General features: G+C 40.8%; 1 protein-coding gene across 1 annotated transcript in view; it reads left to right on the top strand.

The window, feature by feature from the left end:
* The window catches only part of plcl5 (phospholipase C like 5), a 103,956-nt gene that overhangs the window by 44,689 nt on the left and 34,756 nt on the right, over positions 1–24,511 (top strand). Inside the window, exon 2 of the mRNA XM_037689272.1 lies at positions 18,592–21,078. Within this exon, the coding sequence (XP_037545200.1) occupies positions 18,592–21,078 (2,487 nt within the window). The remainder of the gene's footprint in view (positions 1–18,591; positions 21,079–24,511) is intronic.

The following is a 24,511-nucleotide window of genomic DNA, read 5'->3' as shown; positions in this document are numbered from 1 at the left end:
TTAATTTTTGACCGTGCAACTTTACAAACGGCACCCCATAAAATCATATCCCATTGTCCATGCTAACAGCAGTATATATTATATATTAGGAATTAGTAGATGGTTAAATTATGAACCTTGTTTTAATGTTGACGTTCAAACAAATAATTTAAAAAATAAAGACTTATTCCTTAAAGGAATCCACATTTCACGACTTTAAGTTTAAGCTCATCTTATGTTCAAAAACAAATGGAGAATAAAATCTTGTGCGATGTTGCACGGTGGGATGCTCATATCGTGTGTTGTTAATGACTCTCAGCTACTACCACTTCTAATTCAAGCTCAACATCTGTAAAATTTGCTGACGTTGATTAACTTTTGTAGCTATCTTGAGGGAACCTAACCCCCTCCCAGACTTTCCCCCCAAAGCATACATTTATTTTATTTTTTGTAAAAGGCAAGATTATTTAAACATTTTTTATTGGTTCATGAGATATTTTTTTAGCATCAAACAAGAGCAAACACATAATTTTCCTTTTACTTTTTGAGGAATAAATCTATTTTGTCTCCTTTCTTCAAACATTTGTATTTGGGAGTAAAATATTTCAGCTGCACCCACATGAAACAAGAACATCACAACCAGTGCTGGAATATAACGTGTAACATGTGCAGCAAAGTGCTTGTTTCTGCTGCCCCCAGAGAGAGTTGTTATAGGTGTCTAAGTGCATTTAAAAATAAATATATATAAAAAACGACTTGCTCTTCGTGTATCCAGTGAGCTGCTGGCATCTGAGTGACAGGCAGCAGGTCTGAGAAGATCAGAGCAACAAAACTGAAAAGCAAACATTAGTTTATGATGATTCTTTTTGTATATTAATACAACAAGAATTGATATAGTCAACTGGGCTGCAGAGGGATGTGAACCCTCCATTTAGAGATTTAATATTTTTAATAAAAATACCCCAGAACTCATCTTCCTGAGGAAAACTGGCTTCAAAGAGCGTGTCGTGAAGTGTTCTTATAATTTTGTTGAAAGTTTCTTCTCTGTTAGATACTTCTTTAGTTTCTCCCCAAGCACTGTAATATTTTAGAGCTTCTCTTCTGGACACATGTTCAAAAAGGCTTCCAACTTGACACGATCCACATAGATATGTAAAATTTAGGGGAAACTAAATCTGCCTAGACTTGTAGAAACTGATAAATATTCATGTCTGAAGCAAAAACACCCAAGTAAGCACCCTTTTTATTCACGTTTCAGCCTTACAGATCAGTCATGGCTGATATAAATTCGCCTTTTTGACCAAAAAGAAAGAGGAAAACAAATAAAATTAAATTAAAGTGGTAGTAGCTGAGAGTTATCCACTTCAAATTCTCAAATAAATAAAACAACTTGCAAGATCTTGCAATATCTTATGAATTTCCCCACAACGTTTTAAAGGTTTGTTCAGTCTTTTCATCACAAGATGGTTTTAGTGTAAACTTGGCATGACAGGCGGCGGGTGATATGCATTTAATGAGGATTATAAAAGATGATCAAAACAAACGGCATTAAAGGTATGAAAAGGCGAATCTTCCTGCAGCCTGAAAAACCGTCAGGAGTTGATACCAGTCCGGAACATGTATCTGGTTCTTGGTGCTTGGCTCGAGAACAGCCCGTGGATCGGTGTGCCAGCTTCTTGACGAGACAGAAGGAGCCAAGCATCAAGATCCTGGGGATTATTTATAGAACCGAGTGGGCTTCACGGACGCAGGCGTGGAATGTGTCAGAAAGGAAATGCATCATTGATCAAAGCCTGCTCGGAGACGTAATCCTGTTTTCCACCAAACGCATGAGCTGGAGGTTTGAGCGAAAACAATACCCTTCACCAAAAGCTACATGTGTGCTGTGTTAGTGAGCTCGCCTGCTCTTCTACCTACGCAGAGCTTCCCCTGCGCCTCCACAGGTGACTGGACTCCACTGAACACTTGCCAGTTTTAGCTTCCATCTCCTCTTTCAATGCTCCAACCATCTAAATAGCTCTCAGCTCTGGATGTTTAAAATACACCCATGGTGGGTGTTCAAACGGCAACTGTGCTGCATATTCTAGGTGTGTACTTTGTCAATGTTATTCAGGACTAACAATGTGTGTGTGGGTGTACACGAGGAGATGTAGCAGAGAAAACAAAACCTTCTAGGCATCAAAAAAGATTCCCACCTGAGAACGGATGAGGAAAAACATAAAATTGCTCTCAAGGACAGACATGGGGGATGTGTCCATGTTTAGTTACAAAGTTCAGAGACGGCACGAGAGGACTTTTTCTCATTTATCTCCCCGCTTGTCCTGCTCAGGGACTGTGTGAGTGGGAAAGAACAAGGTGAGGTGTAGGGGAGGAAGAGGACGGCAGAGGAACGTAGCAGAGGCGTCCTGTGCTGCGGCAGCAGAGCAGGCTGTGCAGCGGGCGGGGGACGCGTCCCTTCCTCCCCCGCCAGTCGCTGCAATGCAGATGGCCATCAAGGTTATGTCTGTGTGGCCACGTAGACGGGCTGAAATATTGAAGTTGACAGGGCAGGCGTACAACTGACAACAGCTAGGTTGTTGAAAACTTGTGGCTTTGTTGTCATGCAAGCGTGCTATTTATATCTTACTGGAAATCTCATCCATGCTCTTTGAACTTTAAAAGATGTTTCTGACATTTTGTTTATTTTATGCTTCACAGTTGTGTATTTTGTAGCAAAGTGGCCTGTAATGTTCTTACCATTTTAAGCACGCATTGTGTCTGAGGTGCTGTGGTGGGATGTAACGAAGTACAAGTACTCCGTTACTGTACTTAAGTACATTTTTCCTGTATCTGTACTTTAAGTAGAGTTAAATGTGGGCACATTCGACTTTTACTCCACTGCATTTTACATTAAGTATCTTGTACTTTCTACTACACTACATTTCTATAATGCTTTGTGTTACAAGTTACATTCATGGTGCAGTTTTTTTATTTGTTCGTTAGTTTGAAAGTAACCGATAGTGAGAGGGGAGTGGGTCCAGTGGATCACTGCAAAGTGTGCAGGTAACGTTAGACCCGCCTTCAAGAAGAGCTGGACCAATGACGTATATTCTATCATTGAGCAGGGCAAAAACCAACTTCTTCTGAACTTGAACAAGAAATTCTTGCTGCAATATTAAAATGTGTCACTTCATGGGATGTTAGGAGACGAGATGTCTCCAAATGTCTCGACACTCGGGTCCAAGTTTTGAAAATGATGTCAGGAAGTTAAAATGTTCATTTTTGACCCAGTACAGGTTGAATAGACAGCGTTTTAACTAGAGCTGACGACAAACTGGAGTTTTAATGATCAGATATTTCTTTGTTCGGTCTAATGCTCCTTTTTTCAGGCAGACAACTTTTACTTAAATGTTTTACTGCAGTTAAAATGACACATTGGTTTTGCTTTGTGTTAAATAAAAACTTTCAAAGGTATAATCATTCCTCTTTCTTATTTTGCTTAATGACATTTAAGTCTGCATGCCATCCCTGAAATTCTGATGCACAGAACCACAAGTCCAAGTTTGAACTGTGCCACACAGTAAAAACACGTGTATCTGCAGCATCGTTCATTAAAATGACTCAACACTATTAATGCATTACAGAAAATATACATACACTTAATGATATTCTAGACCATTGCATTAGGTAACACATTCAGCAAGTACTTTTACTTTTAATACTTTATGTATTTTTAAAAGCAAGTACTTATTTACTTTTACTAAAGTAAAAATGTTAATGTGGTACTTCTACTTTTACTAGAATACATTGTTGCCAGTTTATTTGTATTTTTACTTCAGTACAGTGTTTGAGTACTTTCTCCACCACTGCTGAGGTGCAGGCAGAGAAAGTAAATGCAATGAACGTGCATGGCACAGGGTTAGCAAAGGAACATTTGTTGTTAGTCATCCTCCTGCTCATCCTCAGTTTCATCTGTCCAGGTGGAATAAACATGCCAGGTTCAGCCACACTGCAATACTTGAGTACCACAGATGCTGGATGGTCAGTACTTCAGATAAAGATGTGCAAATATTGTCAAAGTTAATGATAGAAAGGTCAAATTTCATGGTTCTGCACTTGAAAAGCTTTGCCATGTTTTCACTTCCACTTAAAAGGCAGACAGTGTCTTACGCAAGTGGACAAATTTTTCCATCCTGTGACTGTCTGTGTGCGTATACCCAAAATAATTCCTCCTCCTTCACTTGCTTTGTTATTGCACCTGAGTGCAAATTGTCTCTGGAAGACAATTTGATGTGAGCAGGTATGAAACAGCTGCTTGTCAGATTTTATTAAGGAAGTGATGAATCATTTCTCCCAAGGATGGAAACATTCGGCAAAAAACTAGTATTCCCTCAGTTGTTTTCTAGTTTCAGTTCTTTCTTTATTTGTGTTGTGTTAAAAGATGTAATTGGGGGGAAAACAGGAAGGAGCAAGATTAGATAAACAAATGTCATTTTCCTTTGGCTGCTTCCTCTTGTAAGGGTCACCACAGCGAGCGAACATGCGCTAAGTGCTTTACGCCAAATGCCCTTCCTGTTGCAACTTGGACTCAAACCTGCAACCTAAAGATTACAAGACCAAAGAACTGACCACAAGCACTGAGCGGGAATATTGAGACCTTACAACTGAGGGGATTTTGGGAATATAATTCAAGTTCCATAACTTTATTGTCATTTAAAATTTTACTGCTCGCTGTGCAAAATTGAACGAAATTTCGTTTTATTTCTCCGCATCAGTAACAAGGAGTAGCTAAGTTTAAAACGGTTTGGAGTAAGGTTACTTAGAGCAAAATAAGGTGCAATTTCAGCGTAGAAACAAACAATAAAAAGAACAGCGTAGGCCCTCACTTATCGTGGGGGGTCTGTACCACGATGCCCCACGATAAGTGAAAAACCACAAAGTTGGAATAGTAGTACATGTAGTAAGAATTAGTTTATTTTAGAAAATATCTATATATATCTATATATATCTATATCTATCTATCTATATATATATATATATATATATATATATATATAGATATATATATATATATAGATATATATAATTTTGCAATAGTCTAAACAATGTTTCTAAACTCTAAAAGAGCACTGAATGTCATGATTTCAGCTCCCTGCCTCTTCTGCACTCACACCTGCAAGAGTTCTTGGCCACGCCCACTTCTCCGCTCTGCACGGCAAACAGCTGATCAGCTGCAGCAGGAAGCTTATCCTGCAGTATGGGCCACACACAGGTACAGGAGAATGCTTTTTCTGCAACTCTGGGCTGCACAAATGTGCAGCATGTGCTAAATAATTTTAAAATTTATTTTAAATAAAAATTCCACGCCGATCGTGCAGCTCGTCCATAAATCAACAAATTGTGTGCATGTCCAATCTTTTTTGAAAAACCACAATACAGCGAGTTCGTGATAAATGAACAGCGAAGTAACGAGGGACTACTGTATATAATTAATGCTTGCACATGTATACACACAGACATACACACACACACATATATATATATATATATATAATTTCCCACTGTGGCCGCTTAATTAATGGCATAAGTTCAGCAGGCTGATGGTTTGTGGGATGAAACTGTTGCAGAATCTGGTGGTTCTGGTGCTCAGGCTGTGGTACCTGCTGCCAGAGGCCAGCAGAGTGAGGTGCCTTTGTTGATTAGCTTAAACTTACCATTATTTTAGCCTTGCATCCAGATGGAAACAGCATTTTAGGAGCCCCAAAACTGTACTGTTTAATTTCAAACTAACAAAGCTGAATCTGCACACATATACATTTATTTGATAATAGAATCCTACATTGAATGACATCTTTGTTTAATCTAAAGAAAAAGAAACAGGTATTTTTTGATCTGGTTCAGGAAGAAGCTAATCGAAGCTCAGTTTGAAAACTAACCATTGTAGAGCCCTCTGTTTTAGTATCACACTATCTGAATTTTGTTCTTTAAAACGTTGAATTTTTGTTCTCCATCACTCACATAGGAATACTCCATAGAAATGTCACTCTGAAATGTGATATTTCGTATACAGACAAAATAAAATTATTTCATATCAGTGTTTATTCAGGACATCTTCAGCAGGCACACTCTCCTCCATGCTTCACAATTTGAGTATTGGACAGATTATTGGAAGCATGGTGTTGGCATATTCAGCAGAACAGGTGCATGAAAAGTGAACTAATAAAGACTGATAAAATGGGAGTGCATTCCTAGAAGTGAGGGTGGGGAGAGGTGATGGAACGCCGATACGTGTAAGGATTATTCTTTTAATATTTTCTAAAGTCTTTGTGGAATTACCAACATAATCTCGTACAATCACTGGCAGAGTGAGTAGGAGCAGTGACTGTGTACACCTTGCACAGGGATGAGGATGACAACTGACAGGTTGGACAGAAAGCTCGTCCTGAAGAAATGTTCAATATTAAATTAACAAAAACTACTGGCCTGTATTGATGACACAAACTTATTCATTCAACCTTTATTTATACAGGTTAGTCTCATTGAGCCTCAGGGACTCATTTACAAGAGGGTCCTGATTTTAACAAAGAGTGATGACAACAGTGGACAATAACCACTTAGAGAGGTCAAGGTCAAGAGCTTCAGGTCTTTACAAGATATTCCAGGAAACTGGAGCGGAGTAGGAGAAGGTCCTTTTGTCTAGTTCAGTCCTCACTGAGGGAACACTGCAGGTAATGATGTCCTGAGAGCGCACGCTGTAGCTGCACTCACACAGAGACATGTAGGAGGAGATGTATGAAGGCAGCAGACCAAGAAGTGATTTAAAGATGAAAATGTACCAGTGGGAGAGTCTGTGTGAAGTTAATGATGACCAGTTAACCAGTGAATACTGGGTGCAGTGGTGGGTACGGTAGTTACAGCCATTTATGAATCTTAGTGCACCATGATAGACAGCATCCAACATCTGCAGCATCCAACATCTGCAGGGTTCTTGTAGGAGCGTTCATGTAAATGTCACCGTGATCAATGGAGGGAAGGAAAGTCACAGATAAAAGGTGTTTCCTAACATTCAGAGTTAGACAGGATCTGTTTCTGAAAATAAAACCCAGTTTAACTTTCAGTTTCTTTACTAAGTTTTCCACATGGAGCTTAAAAGAGAGATGTGAGTCGACCAAGATACCCAAGTAGGAATCAACAAACTCAATAGGGACACCATTTGAGGATAAAATTGAAGGAAGAACTTCTGGGACCAGTTTCCTGTTTGAAAACGGCATCCCTTTGGTTTTGTCGGTGTTTAGAACAAGTTTGAGACGGAACAAATCTGACTGGATGATGTCAAAAGCGGATTGCAAAAGCTGGAAAACCTTAGCAACTGTTTTAGCTTGACAGTAAACAACTGTGTCATCGGCATAGAAATTAAGGATGCATCGGGGATCATCTGACCTACGTAGATTGTAAAGAGGGTGGGACCTAAGACTGAGTCTTGTGGTACACCATTGATGAAGAGCATGAGAAAATCAGGACTAATGTATAAACAAAACAAATGTTTAGATATGGTATATCCAATGCATTTAGTGGTTTTGCAATTAATTGTGAAAAAAAAAAGAAAACCCTTCTGAGCAGTAGAAAAGCACCTTCGTCCTGTTTGTAGTTCAACAGCTTGATAACAGTGACCTCTTCACGGGTCAGGATAAGTCAGACTGTTTGTTGCTTTTTGGCATATTCACTGTCCTCTGTAAGATTTCCACATATCCAAGTATGAAAAGAGGGCAAATAGCACAAGCTTCATATTTGAGGTACAAGTCGCCCGCAGTGGATAAAAATATGACTTGAAATGATTGTGGAGCAAACACAACCAACCACATGTCCATGCATCCAACTCAGGCATCTCACATTCCCTCTCGAAATCTTTGCGCTTATTCACACATTATGTTCACTTTCTACCAAAAAAAAAAAAAAATCACACACAGATCGTGAAATGAGTTGCATGATGTGTGGCTGAGACGACTGTTGTGAGAATCTAAGCAGTCGCCCACATGGGAGATTACAGTGACAAATGGTGACAGGCCTGACTTCTTTCTGCTTCTTGCTCTCGTTCCCTCATCTGTCTTTTTTTTATTCCATCCATTCCTTCATATGCCCTCCATTCAGCTCTAAGGTCTTGTACTGGCATGACAGATAATGCAGTGTCACTAGGACAAAAGATTAAATGCATTATTTATGTTGAGTGTATATTTCTAGGACTTTTTTCTATTAGATTTGCAATTAGATACATTGGGATTTATTGGCATTGACTTTGTAATTAATATTAAAATAAACAAGTTAAGAATAATCTAATTAAATCAGATTACGTTGTCCATTTGTATCAGTTTCAGCTTTATTCCTGCATACTGTTTTCAAAGATGACCTCACTGTGTTTTTGTCCACCGGTCGCAGAGCGAATAGGGGGACATGGAAATTAGCCTCCATTCATCCGTCCATCTATGAATGTTGTGAGCACAATAACTTGAAAATAAGTGAGGCACAGACTTCCATTTTGGTGTGTGGCTGCATCTAGACATAAAAAATGTTCTTTTCGAAAATTGGGTTGACATGTCAAAATTCAAGATAGCCGCCACCATATGTGTAAACATGCTGGATAACTTGGAACAAAATAAGCAATGAATCAACTTTCTTTTTGGTGTGCTGCTGCATCTAGGCATAACAAAGTTTCCTTGTAAAAATTGGGTTTCCATGTCATAATCCAAGATGGCCACTGTCATATATATTAAAACTGTCCACCCCTATCATTTGACGACACTATGCTTTCCAGATTTTATATTGTTGCAGTTGGTTTGGTTTATTTGTCACATACAAAATCAGCACAAGGTCAACAATGCAATGAAATGCTTAGGACGAGAAGAGCCATCTTGACTCGCCAAAAAAAACCCCAACAAGAAATACCATAGCATGCAGCAAAAATACTAAAACATACAAAAATACTACTAAAATACTAAAACAAGGTGCCAAAGTTGAAAAAAGAAAAACATCTACAGTGAGGTTCTTTCAGCAGCATGGTTCGGTTCTGTTAGCAGCGTGGTCTTATTAGCAGCATTAGCAGGTCTTGTTAGCAGGTCCGGTCAGCAGCTTGATGGTAATAAGGCCCACAGCAGCTGCCCTCACAGACCGCAGTCCAGAACCGGGTCCGACAGACAGAGAACATCCCAGGTTTCCCTGTGGAACACAACGGGTCTGTAGAGTTCGGTCCATGCAGGCAGATGAAAGACCCTGTTAGCAGCGATAGCAAGCCCCGCTAGCAGCTTGATGATAACAATGACCGCTGCCCTCACAGACTGCCCTCCAGAACCGGGTCCAGCAGACAGAGAGCATCCAAGGTTTTTCCCACGGAGCCAAACGGCTCCATAGAGTTTGGTCTGTGCAGGCAGATGGAGGATCATGGAGACAGCCACCATGACAGGCCTGAGCCCGAGGCTGGAGGGGGCTGGGAACAGAACATCAATGGCAGGTTGCTACGATGGGAAGGCAGCGACACAAAAAAACTTGAAGTGTGTCACAGTCATACCCGTAGCGTGGGTGTGCAGTGTAGGTGCAAAAAAAGTGAAAACAAGAACAACAGGAACAAAAAAAGATCGAGTCGAAGCAGCGCTCCCATCAGTGCGGCCATACTGCGGCGCTCGTGACCTCACTCAGTGTTTTATATTGCTACAGTGTACAGTTTACTCAAATGAGTGGGGTGGCCCTTGTGTGTGTGTGTGTGTGTGTGTGTGAGGGGGGGATTGATATATAGTGGCCAAGGCCACCATTGGCCACCCCCTGGCTCCACCATTGCACCTGATAGTGGTTAAACTTGCTCCCTTCACTCGTCAGGATCCATCACTCTGTGCTGCCTTGGACAAGAAAAAAGCTGTCTCTTCTTCTCCACAGTGTAATTTCTACCTACTTGAATATCTTGCACTAAAAACATTAAGGTTTACGTGCATTCAACTCCAGTCCAAAAAAAAACCACTCGACGTGTAAACTACAAACATTCAAATCCTTCAGCGATGGACATCAGCTTCCCGCATGTTTTCTTTCTTTTTATATTTCTGTTTCCTTACAAATGTTTACAAAACCCACCTGCCTGAAGACTGCCACCATCATCCCAGTCCCAAAAAGCTCTACAGTGACTGGTCTGAATGACTATCGGCCAGTGGCCCTCACCCCGATAGTCGCTAAATGCTTCGAAAAACTGGTCATGACTCACATCAAAACAACCATCAACATCAACGAGGACCCTCATCAGTACGCATACCGTGAGAACCGATCAACAGAGGATGCAATCTCCTCTGTGGTCCACACTGCACTCAACCACCTGGAGCAGAAAAACTCTTACGTCCGTATGCTCTTTGTGGACTTCACATCCGCCTTCAACACCATGATCCCCCAAACCCTGATGGACAAACTATCCACACTAGGACTAAGCCCCTCCATCTGCAACTGGGTACTAGACTTTTTAACAAACAGACCACAGTTAGTGAGGATCCACAACCTCTCCTCCTCCACCATAACCCTCAGCACTGGCTCTCCTCAGGGATGTGTGTTGAGCCCCCTCCTGTTTACTCTGCTCACATATGATTGTGCAGCTACCCATCCAGGCTGTCACATTGTAAAGTTTGCAGATGATACAGCGGTGGTGGGATGCATCACAAACAATGATGAGTCCAGCTACAGGCAGGAGGTGGAACACCTGGAGAGCTGGTGCAGAGAGAATAACCTTCACATCAATGTGAAGAAGACAAAGGAGATGATTGTAGACTTCAGAAGGAACAAAAACACCTACACCCCCCTGAACATAAGAGGATCTGCGGTGGAAGTGGTCTCCAGCTACAAGTACTTGGGTGTACACATGAATGACAACCTCAGCTGGAGCAACAACACCACCAGCCTGATCAAGAAAGCTCATCAGAGACTCTACTTCCTCAGACGGCTGAGGCGAGCTGGTCTGGGAAGCTCAGTCCTCACCTCCTTCTACAGGTGTGCAGTGGAGAGCATCCTGTGCTCGAGCATCAATGTGTGGCATGGAGGCTGCACAGCTGCAGAAAGAAAAGCTTTGCAGAGAGTGGTGAAGGCTGCACAGAAATCTGTTGGAATCAGTCTCCCCACCATCACAGACATCTACACCTCCAGATGCAGGAAGAGGGCCACCTGCATCATGAAGGACCCCACCCACCCAGCACACACACTTTTTGCCCCACTCCCCTCAGGAAGGAGGTTAAGGAGCATTAAGTGTAGAACCACTAGACTGAGGAACAGCTTCTACCCTGAGGCTGTTAGACTCATGAATCTCTAACTAGAATAATCACTGTGAAAAACCATATCATGTTGCTGCTGATCTGTTTCATGTTGCTGCTGATCTGTTTCAATGTTGATGTGTTCATGCGTGCACATCTGCTCACAGACTCATGTTCATGTTTGTGGTGATGTTCAATGTTTTATGTTATGAGTGCTTAGTGTATATTTAGTTGATGTTTTTCTTAGTTCATATCTTAGATGTTATTACTGTTTTTCTTATACATTTTATTGTTGGATGTAACTGGGACCCTGTGTACATAATTTCGCTCCACCACATGTACCACATGAGGTGCGAATGACAATAAAGAAACTCTGACTCTGACTCTGAAATGTCCATTTCAGCGTTGTTTTCTGTTAAAGGCTAAATAACTTCTGCCCCAAGCCTTGTGGGGCAGAAGTCAACTGTCAGTTTTATTAAGTATATTAGATGTGGGAGGAAGAATGCACTCTGGCATTCTGGGATAGAGCTGAGGAGGGGGCTGCTCAGATGATGACCTCTCACCTTCTTATCCAAGTTAAACAGAGCTCACCAAGCTAGGAAATTCTTCTAAGATAACGGCCACTGCTCATAAATTTCTGAAGAGGCAGTTCATGTTTTTTTAAGTAAGCTTTGGTGGAAAGATCATTAACTTTATCTTTTCTGATGTAGATAGCTTTTTGAATTGCCTCCGTTTGGAAAAATGTAAGTACTGCTGACCAGATTGACAAGCTAACATCTTGTCTGAGTATTTCCAAGAGTAAAGTGGAGTGCTGCCATCTTAAATCAACTCCAGTCTCAAAAAATATCATGGCTGTTAATGTTTAAATTATAAACTTTACCATTACCATGGGCATATATTAAAACTAGACACAAAACTGGAACCTTAATGTTGAAGACATCAAAGTTCATGCTCAATCATCCAGGTACAAAATCCAATAATGGTCAATCAGTTCATTTAGACAGTTTCTTTTTTGTGGAAAGAGGTTTCGTCCTCTATCCAGAGGACTTCATCAGTCTGAGGAGTCCCAAGTAAACTGTTTTCCCCATTAAGCAGAACACTCCTTTAGTGGACCAACCAGTTAATGTTGAAGCTACATACAGTGAATGGTCTGCTACTCCATGTAAACAAAGGGACATTTTCCTGACGAAATATTTCAAAGAAATTGCCTATTCGCTGTTCTTGCTTAGAGAACCAAAAACATGCAGTTGGTTATTTGAGGCATAAAAAGCATCTTGTCTCAGTCACTGACACTGTGACAGCCTTTTAGTGGTTGTGTGGGTGTGTAAGCATGACCTTTGTGTCATACAACCCTACTGCACAAACTCTGGCTCTAAAAATACAACAATTAGGCATCCCCAAACAGATATTTTGGCTTCCATTTTGGACAATGAAAGATATGATTGCTTTGTCTGGCAGGAATAATGATAGTTCTGCAGGAAGTGTCTGAGGCTGCACCACAAGTGTTACAATTAGCAGCTGTTACTGTTATTTGTTCTTGCAAATAACCCTAAAATTCTCTTTAAGTAACCCTGCAATGAAAAACTGACGGCAATGAAATGGTAAAGAAAACATTTGCTTGAACTGCTACAAAATTTGATATTAGAGGTGTTTTTAGGATGATTTTGGTCTTGGCCTCTCTTAGATTAGCCATTAGCTCAATAACCCAATCAGAATTGAACTCTGTTGTTTTTATTGAAGCTATTCAAGGAGTTATTTATGAATAGTTGCATATGAACTGCTCATATCCTTCCCACAGAACCACAAAAATGCTGATCTGTTGATATGATTCGTTTAGCCAATGAAAAAGTACAGAGAACTCGCATTGCTTTATATTGACGTAATAAATTTGTTTTGCACTGAAACGTTTCATTTTGCGTTTGCATGTTTTTTCTTTTGTCGCAAACAGGGGATTCTTTCCCTCACATTTATAGAAACCTGTCTCTCGAGAAAGAAATGGAAATTGGATTTTGCTTGGATCTTTACACCATCTAAATTCAGTAATCATGTATTTGTATGTGCATATTTTGACATCTCACTGTCTGGCTGGGTGCACATACCTGTTTAAACGACAGCTCTGATTCTCCAGCCACATAAGGGCAAACAGGCCTCACATATTGTTACTTCGGTCTTGGAAAGCATGTCATTGAGAGGCCACAGCTCTGCTCCGTCTTCACTCCCCATTACACAAACCCCCCTGTCGCCTTGTTCACCGATTCTCATTGCATACACAGAAATGACACAGTGGCTCTGTGGGTGAGAAGAACCACGCTGTGGCTGACTGCTTTCGGCAGAGCTGTTTTAGAGTTGAGCTATGATGGGCGCGAGCGGCAGTCAGCCAACACAGCCGTGACGAGGAGGTGGGATGGATGGAGATTTGCTGGAATGGGGAGAAAGTGGGCCACATTTGTGAAAGAAGCAGTATGTTCCCACAGGAAAGCATTCAGGGGATAAATTCAACATCCATGTGTTGGAAAACAGTTGGGGAGGCTGAGCACTTTGAGTATTCTAAAATTTGACAGTGCAGTTGCTAATTCCCACACCCTCTACTGCCCTCAAACGTTACACTGCGATGTTGTATCTTCCACTGTGTTATAAAAGTGAGACTGTTCTTGTGCTGTAAGCTGTAAGAGACAGAAGCATTATTCTGTGTGACAGTGCTTCATTTAGAACTCAGAATAGCTTGAGCTGCACAGGGAGGGGATGCAGATGTGCATACAATGGGTTTTTATTGAAGATATAATCATGGAAATCAAGAAGGACTTTGCATTCATGTACAGCAAAGAAGAGTTATTTTTCTAGTACAGTGCATTCAGTGGGGGCAACCTGTTCCTGTTGCTATGAATGAGAGCTTGAAGTTTGCTGCGTTAATTGCCTCCCTGGAGTTAGGCTCCACATGTCACATTATTGTTCCCAGTGCAACACTTAAGAGAGGCAGGATGAAAATGGACACACCTTTGCCCTTCAGAGCAGTTTAGGGAGCTCAGTTCCAGCCTGACTGTACCGCCCCACAGTTTGACCCTTACATCAGGAAGGGCTTGACCCAGTCAAGAGCAGCCAGTGACCCCATACAAAAGGGAACAGGGGAGGTGTGGCTGATTACCAGAATACCCACACGTTGCTTCAGGACTGGCATCAACCAGCACAAGGCAAATGCCTTCAGGAAAACAAACAAAAACTGTGATGCAAGTAAAACAACCATGAAAAAAAAAGTGCTGAGAGAAATATGAAATATATTAAGCAAAATAGAGACGTCACTCAAAATAGCCCCGAACCTCAGAGATGATTTTGTACTTCTAGAACTAAATAAAAGTAAAAAATAATTTTTCAATAGTTTTTTTACTTTAACCATTTCTTTACGAAAAAGGTGGATTGTTTTCTTCGGATCGAGGGTGAGGTTCTGCCTCAAGTGGAGGAGTTCAAGTATCTCGGAGCTGAGCTGTAAGGCAAAGCTCTCCGTTTACCAGTCGGTCTACGTTCCTCCCCTCACCTCTGGTCACGAACTCTGGGTAGTGACTGAAAGAATGAGATCGTGGATACAGGAGGTTAAATGAGTTTCCTCTGCAGGGTAGCTGGACTCTCCCTTAGAGACAGGGTGAGAAGTTCAGTTATCAGGAGAGACTCGGAGTAGAACCGCTGCTCTTCCACATCGAGAGGAGCCAGTTGAGGTGGTTCGGGCATCTGGTAAGGATGCTCCCTGGGTGCCTCCCTAGGGAGGTGCTGCAGGCATGTCCAACTGAGAGAAGACCCCGGGGAAGACCCAGGACACACTGGAGAGACTGTTGTTAGGTTGGTCTGGGAATGCCTTGTGGTCCTCCCAGAAGAGCTGAAGAGGTGGCTGTGGAAAGGGATGTCGGGGCCTTCCCTGCTCAAGCTGCTGCCCCCATGACCCGACTTCGGAATAAGTGGAAGATGATGGATGGTTTCTTTACTTCACTAGAAGATAGTTAAAACTTTGGGGCCAAAGTGAACCCTTAGTTCCCTATGTTTGGGGGAGCTATACATCTTTATCATGTATTTTCATTGTGCAATTAACAAGTTTTGTTGTGAAAGTAATAGTTTTAAACAAAACCAAAGTAAGCCTGGTTTTAATCGAATGCCAAGCAGATAACGACAGACATTGGTCTGTAATTGTACCAGCATGTCATTGAACAAACTATTACCTTCACACCATTTGACCTTTGGAAACATTTCCTTTAAAAACACCTGGAAACTATTGAGTCAATGTTCGTTCATAGAGCCACTCACTCACACTCCTGTCTGTGTGGATGTCCATTTACTTGGTTTTTGCACACAAGCCCTGAAAAGAGCATGTCAAAAGAAACCAAATAACTGTCTGGTTTGTCTGAGTTTGTTGTTATGACTGATATTGCCCGTGAAGAAAAAGGAGAATGTTATTGACATTTCATAGCAACGCATTTGGTTTGAAAACTGAGCTCTTTATTTGAGCCTTCATTTTTGACTTCCATTACCGCTGTGATAAGAGAGTGGGGCTTATCTTTTCGAGGAAAGAGGTCATAGCAAAAGGAGAAGATAAGGTTAGTTTACTTCCTATAAGTGGTCACTCTTAGGTTACTTTTTTTTTTTTAACTTGTGCTATCTTTGAGCTAAACCAACTGCACTGTAATGGCCCTTTTAATTTATGCAAGATTACATGCATCATCGTATGACTTTGATTTTTAGCAGTAACTCTTACAAATACATACTTATATTTCTTAACTGTAAAAAAATAGTGACTTAATAGATCTAATTAAAAACAAAAAGCAACCTTTTGGACTTGGAGTGTCCCGTCCTCTAAGGACAATAATAAATTTACTGTAGTTACATAATTTTGTTCAAAATGTATTTATATAAATTATGTAATTTATACAATACTTTATTATTAATTTATATATAATTGTATTTTTCCAGTTCTAAAAAAAATAAGACAATTAGGTCATTGAGTGCTGAAATCCAGGGAAAAGTAAAAAGGGGCAAAATGAAAGGATCATTGCTTCAGTCCTGCATCAAACGGTGCTCATTAATTGATAGAAGCTGCCAGGCGTCATCTTCCTCTGACCATGGGGTAGAAGACAGATTGTCTCGAGGAGTTTCACGGTGGTTACACTGTGACTAGAGTTAGACTTTGCTCCAAGGAGATCCATCAACCTGGTGCAGGCTGTCATTGACCTGGGCAGAGGACAAGAGCAGCCCTGGAGCCCTCTTCCCTTTGTAGCCTTTCTTTTAGATTTATTGAAACATGAATAAAGGACTCAAACTCAACTCAATTCAACTCCATCCATCCATTATCATTTACCCGCTTCTTCCTTTTCGGGTCACGGGGATCACTTGTGCCCACGTCCAGTCACTGTGCAAGAGAGAAGTGGGATACACCCTGGACAGATCTCCAGTCCATCACAGGACCACAAAGAGACAAACAAGACAACCATTCACTCTCTCACTCACACCTAGGGACAATTTAGAGTTACCAATCAGCCTAATATGCATGTTTTTGTTCTGTGGGAGGAAACCAGAGTACATGGAGAAAGTCCATGCATACATGGAGAGGACATACAAACTCCACCCAGAAAGCCACCCCCCGGTCGGAATCCGATCCGGCGACTTTCTCCCTGAGAGGCAGCAGCTCTACCAACTGCGTCACCGTGCCGCCTTCAATTCTTACAGGATTAAGTAATCCTCACCAATAGCATTTCTTAAGAACAAAAATATTTTATATGCGGACCACTTTTTTGTTCAGATGCTTTAGAATAAATTACTTTGGGTTTACTCTTTTTTTGGGGCTAGCTATGCATTATTCAACAAGCCCAGTTTCCAACTCCTAAACCAGGCCATATGAATTTAGGCTGTCCAGGAAACCACCCCAGTATGGAAGTAGGGCAGCACTATCTGCTTTCTGCCAACAAGTCAGGAAAACCAGAAAGCTGCAGGAGTTTAGTTATATCAGTGCAGGTGGTGTTCTTTTCCTGATTTTACTTTTTAAAATTACAATTATTATTGCTTTATATTTTGTAGAAAGACAGTATACAGAAAACTTTGCTTTTTCTTTGCAACTGGCTTGCAAAAAACACATTTATCAGAAAATTATTACAGTATTTCATTCACAAATCTACTTTGCAGTAAAATATTGCTCCAAAACTAAAGCCTTTTACTGTTGATATGAAACTTGAACCAAGGTGTAAATCAAATCCTCAGTCTCATGTATTTTTTATTACAGCCAACTGTTCAGTACTGCAGTACATAGTACTTTACAGTCTGTTTTCAAGCATGATGCCAGATATTACTCTTGTTTCACACAGAATTAAGTCAATACACTCTAAATAAAATATTTTTGCTAAACTCTTTACTGTATATAAGTCAATTGAAGTTCATGAATCTTTATCTCCAAGGGGCAGTTGGTTTCACAATCAGTAGGCACACAAAACATCCATAGACAAGACAGTAAGACAAAATAACAGTACAGAAATCATCATTGTTTGTTGAGAAGCCTGATCGCTACAGTGATGAGTTTTTCAGTCTGTTTGTCCTACATCTGGACAGCAGATACCTGCGTCCAGATGGAAACAACCTGAACTCCCCATGGAGCGGGTAATCAGGATCTGCCAGCATCAGCCTGGCCTTGTTTACTGACCTCACCTTGTGTAGGTCAAGTTAGTAATAATTAGTAATTATAGTTATTATAATTATGGGGGAGTGGTAGGGTAGAGGTTAGAGAAGTTGAGCCTGTAATCAGAAGGTTGCCCGTTCGACCCCCCCGATCTGACAACACAAAATGTGGGAGGGAAAGGTGAAGCACCTACATCTGCCTCCACCCTCATTTGCCCCACTGGGTCCTTGAGCAAGGCCCTTAACTCCCACCATTTGCTCCACCCGGCAGCCCTTGATGGCAGCCCTCTGCCCCACAGAGAGGGTTACTGTAGTTCTGTGTGGAGCTGTGTGTGTCTCGGGTTGTATCAGGAAGGGCATCCAGCATAGAAACAATTGCCAAGTCTTTGTTTGTTTTATTTTGCTTTGGCCACCCCTGAGGAAGGGAGCAGGTCAAAGAAGAAATCAAAAAATAATTATAAGGTTATTCATCAATCAATGATATCTTTCATAATGCATATGCGTTAAAGATACAATATATTTAATGTTTACAGTGAAATATCAAATAAGTCCCTGCATGGTACGCATCTGAAACTCTGTCATACCTAGAATGTTGTTTTCCAAAGAAGGACACATTATTTTCTGTATATTGTCTCTTCTATTCAAAGCATTTTAAAAAATTTAAATGTGTAACCAAGAAAACTTTCTCTACTCCAACCTTCCCTTCCCCTTTTTCTTTTCCCAGGATGGTTCCAAACAGAAGCAGGTCAGGAAGAAAACAGTGTCCTTCAGCTCAATGCCAAGTGACCGTAAGATCAACAGCACTGCTGCTTGCATTGCCTTTATGATGGAGGGCTGTGAGATGAAGAAGGTGCGCTCCAATTCACGCATGTACAACCGTTATTTCCTGCTAGATCCAGATATGCACTGGCTTCGATGGGAGCCATCCAAGAAGGATTCGGAGAAAGCCAAATTGGAAATCAAAAGCATTAAGGAAGTTCGTTTGGGAAAGAAAACTCCTGTCCTGCGCAGCAATGGTCTCTCGGATCAGTTCCCTGATGAATGCGCCTTCTCAATCATCTATGGAGATAATTATGAGAGCTTAGATTTGGTAGCCAGTACAGCAGATGTTGTCAACACATGGGTCATGGGCTTAAGATATCTGGTGTCCTACGGCCGTCACACTGTGGACATAATGGAACCCAGTCAACCAAGTCTAAGAACCTCTTGGATTGGCTCAGTGTTTGAGCTGACAGATATGGAAAAGGAAGGACATATAGACCTTTTCAGAGCCACCCAGATAATCAAGGGTCTCAATCCTGGCATGAAGGAGTCCAGAATAGAGCTCAAATTCAAGGAATTACATAAAGCTAAAGACCAATACGGGGAGGGAATTAATATGGATACTTTTGTGGAAGCCTATTGTGAGCTCTGCACACGACCAGAGATTTTCTTTCTACTAGTTCAATTCTCTAGCAACAAGGAGTACCTGGACAGTAAAGATTTGATGCTGTTTGTCGATGTGGAACAGGGTGTGGAGGGCGTAACAGAGGAAATGTGCAGGGACATTGTTCAGAAATTTGAGCCATCTGCCAAAGGCAGAGAACGGGGCTACCTCTCTATTGATGGCTTTACACACTACCTCCTGTCCTCAGAATGCCACATTTTTGACCCCCAGCACAAACAAGTGTGCCAGGATATGACACAGCCTCTCTCTCACTACTATATCAACTCCTCACATAATGCCTCCCTTCTTGATGATCATTTCTGGGGTTCATCAGACATCAGCAGCTACATCCGAGCTCTAAGGATGGGATGCCGCAGCATTGAGGTCATAGTGTGGGATGGTCCTGATAATGAGCCAGTGGTGTATGTAGGTAGTTCTTTGGCCTCACAGTTGGCTTTCTCCAAAGTTCTGGACATAATAAACCAGTACGCTTTTGAAAGCTCTGAGTATCCTCTTATTTTCTGCTTGGTGACCCACTGCTGTGTCTTCCAACAAAGAGTATTGGCACAGCACTTGAAGAAGATTCTTGGGGACAAACTATGCCTTGAACCTCCAAACAAAGAGGAAAACTACCTACCCTCTCCTGAGAAACTCAAAGGCAAAATACTCCTTAAGGGTAAAAAGTTGCCACCCAGCTGCACTGACGCTGAGGGGGATGTAACGGATGAAGAGGAGGGTCTGGAAATGTCCCGCAGACTTGGAGCTGATGACAAGGACCACCTGAATGGTTTGGGCTGTAAAAGACTCAGGTTGTGCAGAGAGCTATCTGACCTTGTATCTCTCTGTAAGTCGGTACAGTTCAGGGACTTTGACCTCTCTAAGAGGGAACAGAAAAACTGGGAGATATGTTCCTTCAATGAAGTTGATGCAAACAGATTTGCCAATGAATTTCCTGAGGAATTTGTTTGTTATAACAAACGCTTCCTCTCCAGAGTGTATCCCACATCAATGAGGATTGATGCCAGCAACATGAATCCCCAGGATTTCTGGAAATGTGGCTGCCAAATTGTAGCCATGAATTACCAAACACCAGGACTGATGATGGACCTTAATCTTGGTTGGTTCAGGCAAAATGGAAACTGTGGATATGTTTTGCGGCCAGCCATCATGAGAGAGGAGGTGTCCTACTTTAGTGCCAATGCTCGGGATTCCCTGCCAGGAGTATCTGCACAGCTACTTCACATCAAAATCATCAGCGGGCAGAATCTGCCAAAGCCTCGTGGCTCTGCTGCCAAGGGTGATGTAGTTGAGCCTTACATATATGTAGAAATACATGGGATACCAGCTGATTGTGCTGAGCAAAGAACCAAAACCGTGTCCCAAAATGGAGACAATCCCATTTTTGATGAGAGTTTTGAATTTCAGATCAACTTACCTGAACTTGCAGTTTTACGCTTTGTAGTTTTGGATGACGACTACATTGGAGATGAGTTCATTGGCCAGTACACCATCCCATTTGAGTGCCTACAGCCAGGCTATAGGCATGTCCCTCTACAATCTCTCACAGGAGAGTTCCTACCCAACACCACCCTGTTTGTTCATGTAGCTATCACCAACAGGCGTGGCGGAGGAAAGGCACACAAGAGGGGTCTTTCTGTGAAGAAGGGAAGGAAGGCCCGGGAGTATACCACCACCAAGACCACAGGGATCAAAGTAGTAGATGAACTCTTCAGAGCCTCCACCCAGCCCCTCAGGGAGGCTACAGACCTCAGAGAAAATGTGCAGGTAAGGAAATTCACACATTAAAGCACAATCCAAAAACCATATGTTGCACCTGTGTTGATTTTACTGGCAGGCTGAGTGAAGTCGAGACTTCCACATTCTGGTGCAATAATCTGACACAGCAAGTAAATGTTGACAGGTTATTAGTACAACTAATTCATCTCATCTTTCTTTCTTAGTATTTATTTGGAAATTAATTAATCTGGAGTTGATCCAGATTACTAGTCATTTGCTGATGACATAGGTTAAATTTGCATATTATACATTATGTTTGGTTATTATTTTGTTTGGAACAGAACAAATTAACACCATTGTCCAGTGAAGTATTGCTTGTCACATATTTAGTAAAGAATAGCACATTTGATTGTGCCAAAGAAGATGCTCATCTATGACTTTGTTTGAATAGTTTGCAAGGAAATCAAAAGCAGAAATCTAAAAATAATAGTCTCTTGATCTAGATCTAATTTGTCAGCTTAATCTGAACATTCTGTTTTCTATAAAAGTCTATGAAAATCATAAATTTTACTTTTGAGATTACATAAAAATTGAAGAATTCTCATGACTACAGTAGATTATAGAGTAGAATCGTCATTTTTCTAGCATTACTGATGCACACACAGAAAATTTTCGAATAAGATACACATACCCAAATAAGTTAAAAGCACCAAAGCTAAGTTCAGAAAAGAACGATAGATTTGATAGTAAGTATAGAAAATCTTCACAAGACTATGTGTCTGATTGGAGCTTTTTTCTTGCTATTTTTTATAAATGCTTGCCATTAATCGTGCTTTTTTTAAAGGCAATAAATTGACATTGCTGTACAATTGAGTTTTATGAATAGTGTAATCAATAATGAGGAACAGTTACTGGTCAGGAAAAAGGACTTGGTTTCTACGCATTAAATGGACAACTAATGACTTAATGAGCAAATAAAAAATTGTTACCTAATTGCACTGAAGAAATCAACTGTTAAAATCTAACTGGTGAGGCAATTTGCACTTGTATATCGCCTTTAAGCTATTGCTTAATTCATTTGTATCCAAAATAAACAGTTAAAACTTGTGTAATCCACAACCTCAGTTGATGCCAACTCAAAAATCTTCTTTTTTTTAATTAAAATTGATATTATTATATTTCCTTTTAAGGAATTCTACAACTCATAACCATTGAAAAACAACACTGATAACTCTGTACAAATATTTTTCTTTAATATTTTCTAATTTAACCAAAATATTGGTGTGGGTAGTAGGCTAAGTATTGTCATTCTAATAAATAATAATATATACCTGCACTTAAATTTTATTTCAAACAGCATAAAAATGATGAATAAGACAGAAAATGTCAGTCCTTTTAAATTTGACACAGAATAATTAAACATTACTTTTCGAAAATTGCAATCAACTAACTATTGCTAAATTTGAAATTAATCACAGTCTTGCCTGTGTCACAGATAAGACTCTAATCCGTCCTATGAATCATCTCTGATAACGACTGGCTTCAGAATTTAATCTGTGGGCCTCCATGAAAAATGTCGGCACTAAGGTGATTGAATATGAGTCTGTGTTAACCTGATCAAATAACGCTGGCGGCAATAAACGCTCAGCAGGCCTCATTTTCCTCAGGTTTGAAATGTTAATTTGTCTTTTTGAAATTAAGATAAAAGTTCATGAGATAAATGAATGTGCTGAAACTGAGAAGGATGTTACAAAGGAGATAAATAAAAACGAATAAGCTCCGTCCCTTTTAAATGCAAAAATAAATGCAGTTGGTAAGACTTTGTAGACGCCACCTGTGTAGAGGCCAGTGTCCTGGAGGCACCTTGGAAACGAACGCATGAGACAAAAACAAAATCCGGAAGCAGCAAACCTGATAACCCTGATGTAAGGCTGAAAAAAGATGAGAAGTTAACATTGTAGAAATTCCTGAAAGAATGCACATTGCCCAGATGAGTTAGAGCTGGTTTGGTCAAACCTTGTTAATGTTAACAAGGTCTGACAAATGTCTGGCAAAATCTAATGTAATATTGTGAGAGCTTGCAAGATGTGATGGCGCTCAGAGAGTGTGTTGAGGATGACTCTCAGCTACTTCCACACTGAATTTAACTCAATATCTGTCAAATCGGCTGCGTTTTAAGCATTTTTCTGTTTCCTAATAGCTGGCTCCATCAGATATTTAGCTGTAGATGTATGTGTGCGGGTTTTTTTCAGAGTTTAATTTAAACCCATTCAGTGGGTCACGATGTATTTTGACAAAACTATACAAATTAACACACACGCTGCCTTTTGGGTAAGAAAATAAAGTTTATTAGCTCATTTTGTGGAAGAACTGCAGATTCACACACTTCTTTAGACATTGGCCTTATCCGAATCATGATGCTGATAGACACTGTACCATCTTATCAGAACTTTGGAACCTTCTGGAGCTTTTATGGATAACTTACCACCTTTGTTGACCTCTATGCATAAATGTATTGTGATGTCATTGTATGTTGCAAGGTCTTTTTTTGCATCTTTTATACTGTTTCCCAGCCAGGAAATGGTGCGAGACATGATTTTTTTGGGGGGCTTCCTCCATCCTCATGTTCTCTTTTTCCTCATCTGCCTGTATGTTGTATGTGACAGGTCTCTTGTAAATGAGTCTTTGAGGCTCAATGGGAACTAACCTGTACAAATAAAGGTCTAATAATAATAAAGACATGGCAGCTCAGCAAGCTAGACTCTTTTATCCAACATCAAAACCTATGTAGGATTTGTTTTAAATAAGAAAATAGAGACACCATTTGACCATTGAACATGCAGAGGGAGTCCATAAACACTGACAAATGGATAAATAGGGTAGATTACCATAATTATGTGGATAAAAGCAGCAGATCGATTGTTTTTGCAGTTGTAAAGAGTGTCCAGCAAAGTCTCTAAAGTGTGAATAGAGCTGGAGGAGTGATGCCAGGCTGAAGTTTGATTTTATTTGCTGAAATATTTCAGTGCCATCATTGACACATTAGTGCTGTGAGCCAGAGACAAGAGAGCGATGCAGAGACAAAAGCACAAAGAGAGATGGAGAGAGCTGGGCAAGCAGACACAAAAGCTCTGGTGTAACCGGACACGGAGCCCTCGTTTGGGGAGTGTTGGAAGAGGAATAAAGTAGGGGGATGGGGGGAAGTAATTAAAAACACAAGCCTCTCATTGGGTTTTGTAATGCTGTGCTTTGGCACCAGCCTGGCTTTTATTGTGCAATAATTATCAAAAAACACTTGTGTTTGTGGTTGCATGCACACATGTGAGGAATTATTCAAAGCTTGATAATAAGTTGGGCTCATACCACGCTGAGATGTAAACGCTGGCAGCCAGACGTGCTCATAGATCACACACGTATAACCACACAGTGAGTTTTTAATCCAGAGCTTTGATTCTGTAGCTGTCTCCAGTTGTCCAAGAGG

This window comes from Nematolebias whitei, chromosome 15, assembly GCF_014905685.2.
Source record: "Nematolebias whitei isolate Nwh7 chromosome 15, NemWhi1, whole genome shotgun sequence".
Classification (NCBI taxonomy): Eukaryota; Metazoa; Chordata; class Actinopteri; order Cyprinodontiformes; family Rivulidae; genus Nematolebias; species Nematolebias whitei.
The sequence above is the reverse complement of the archived record's forward strand: the minus strand, read 5'-3'. Positions and strand labels throughout refer to the sequence as shown.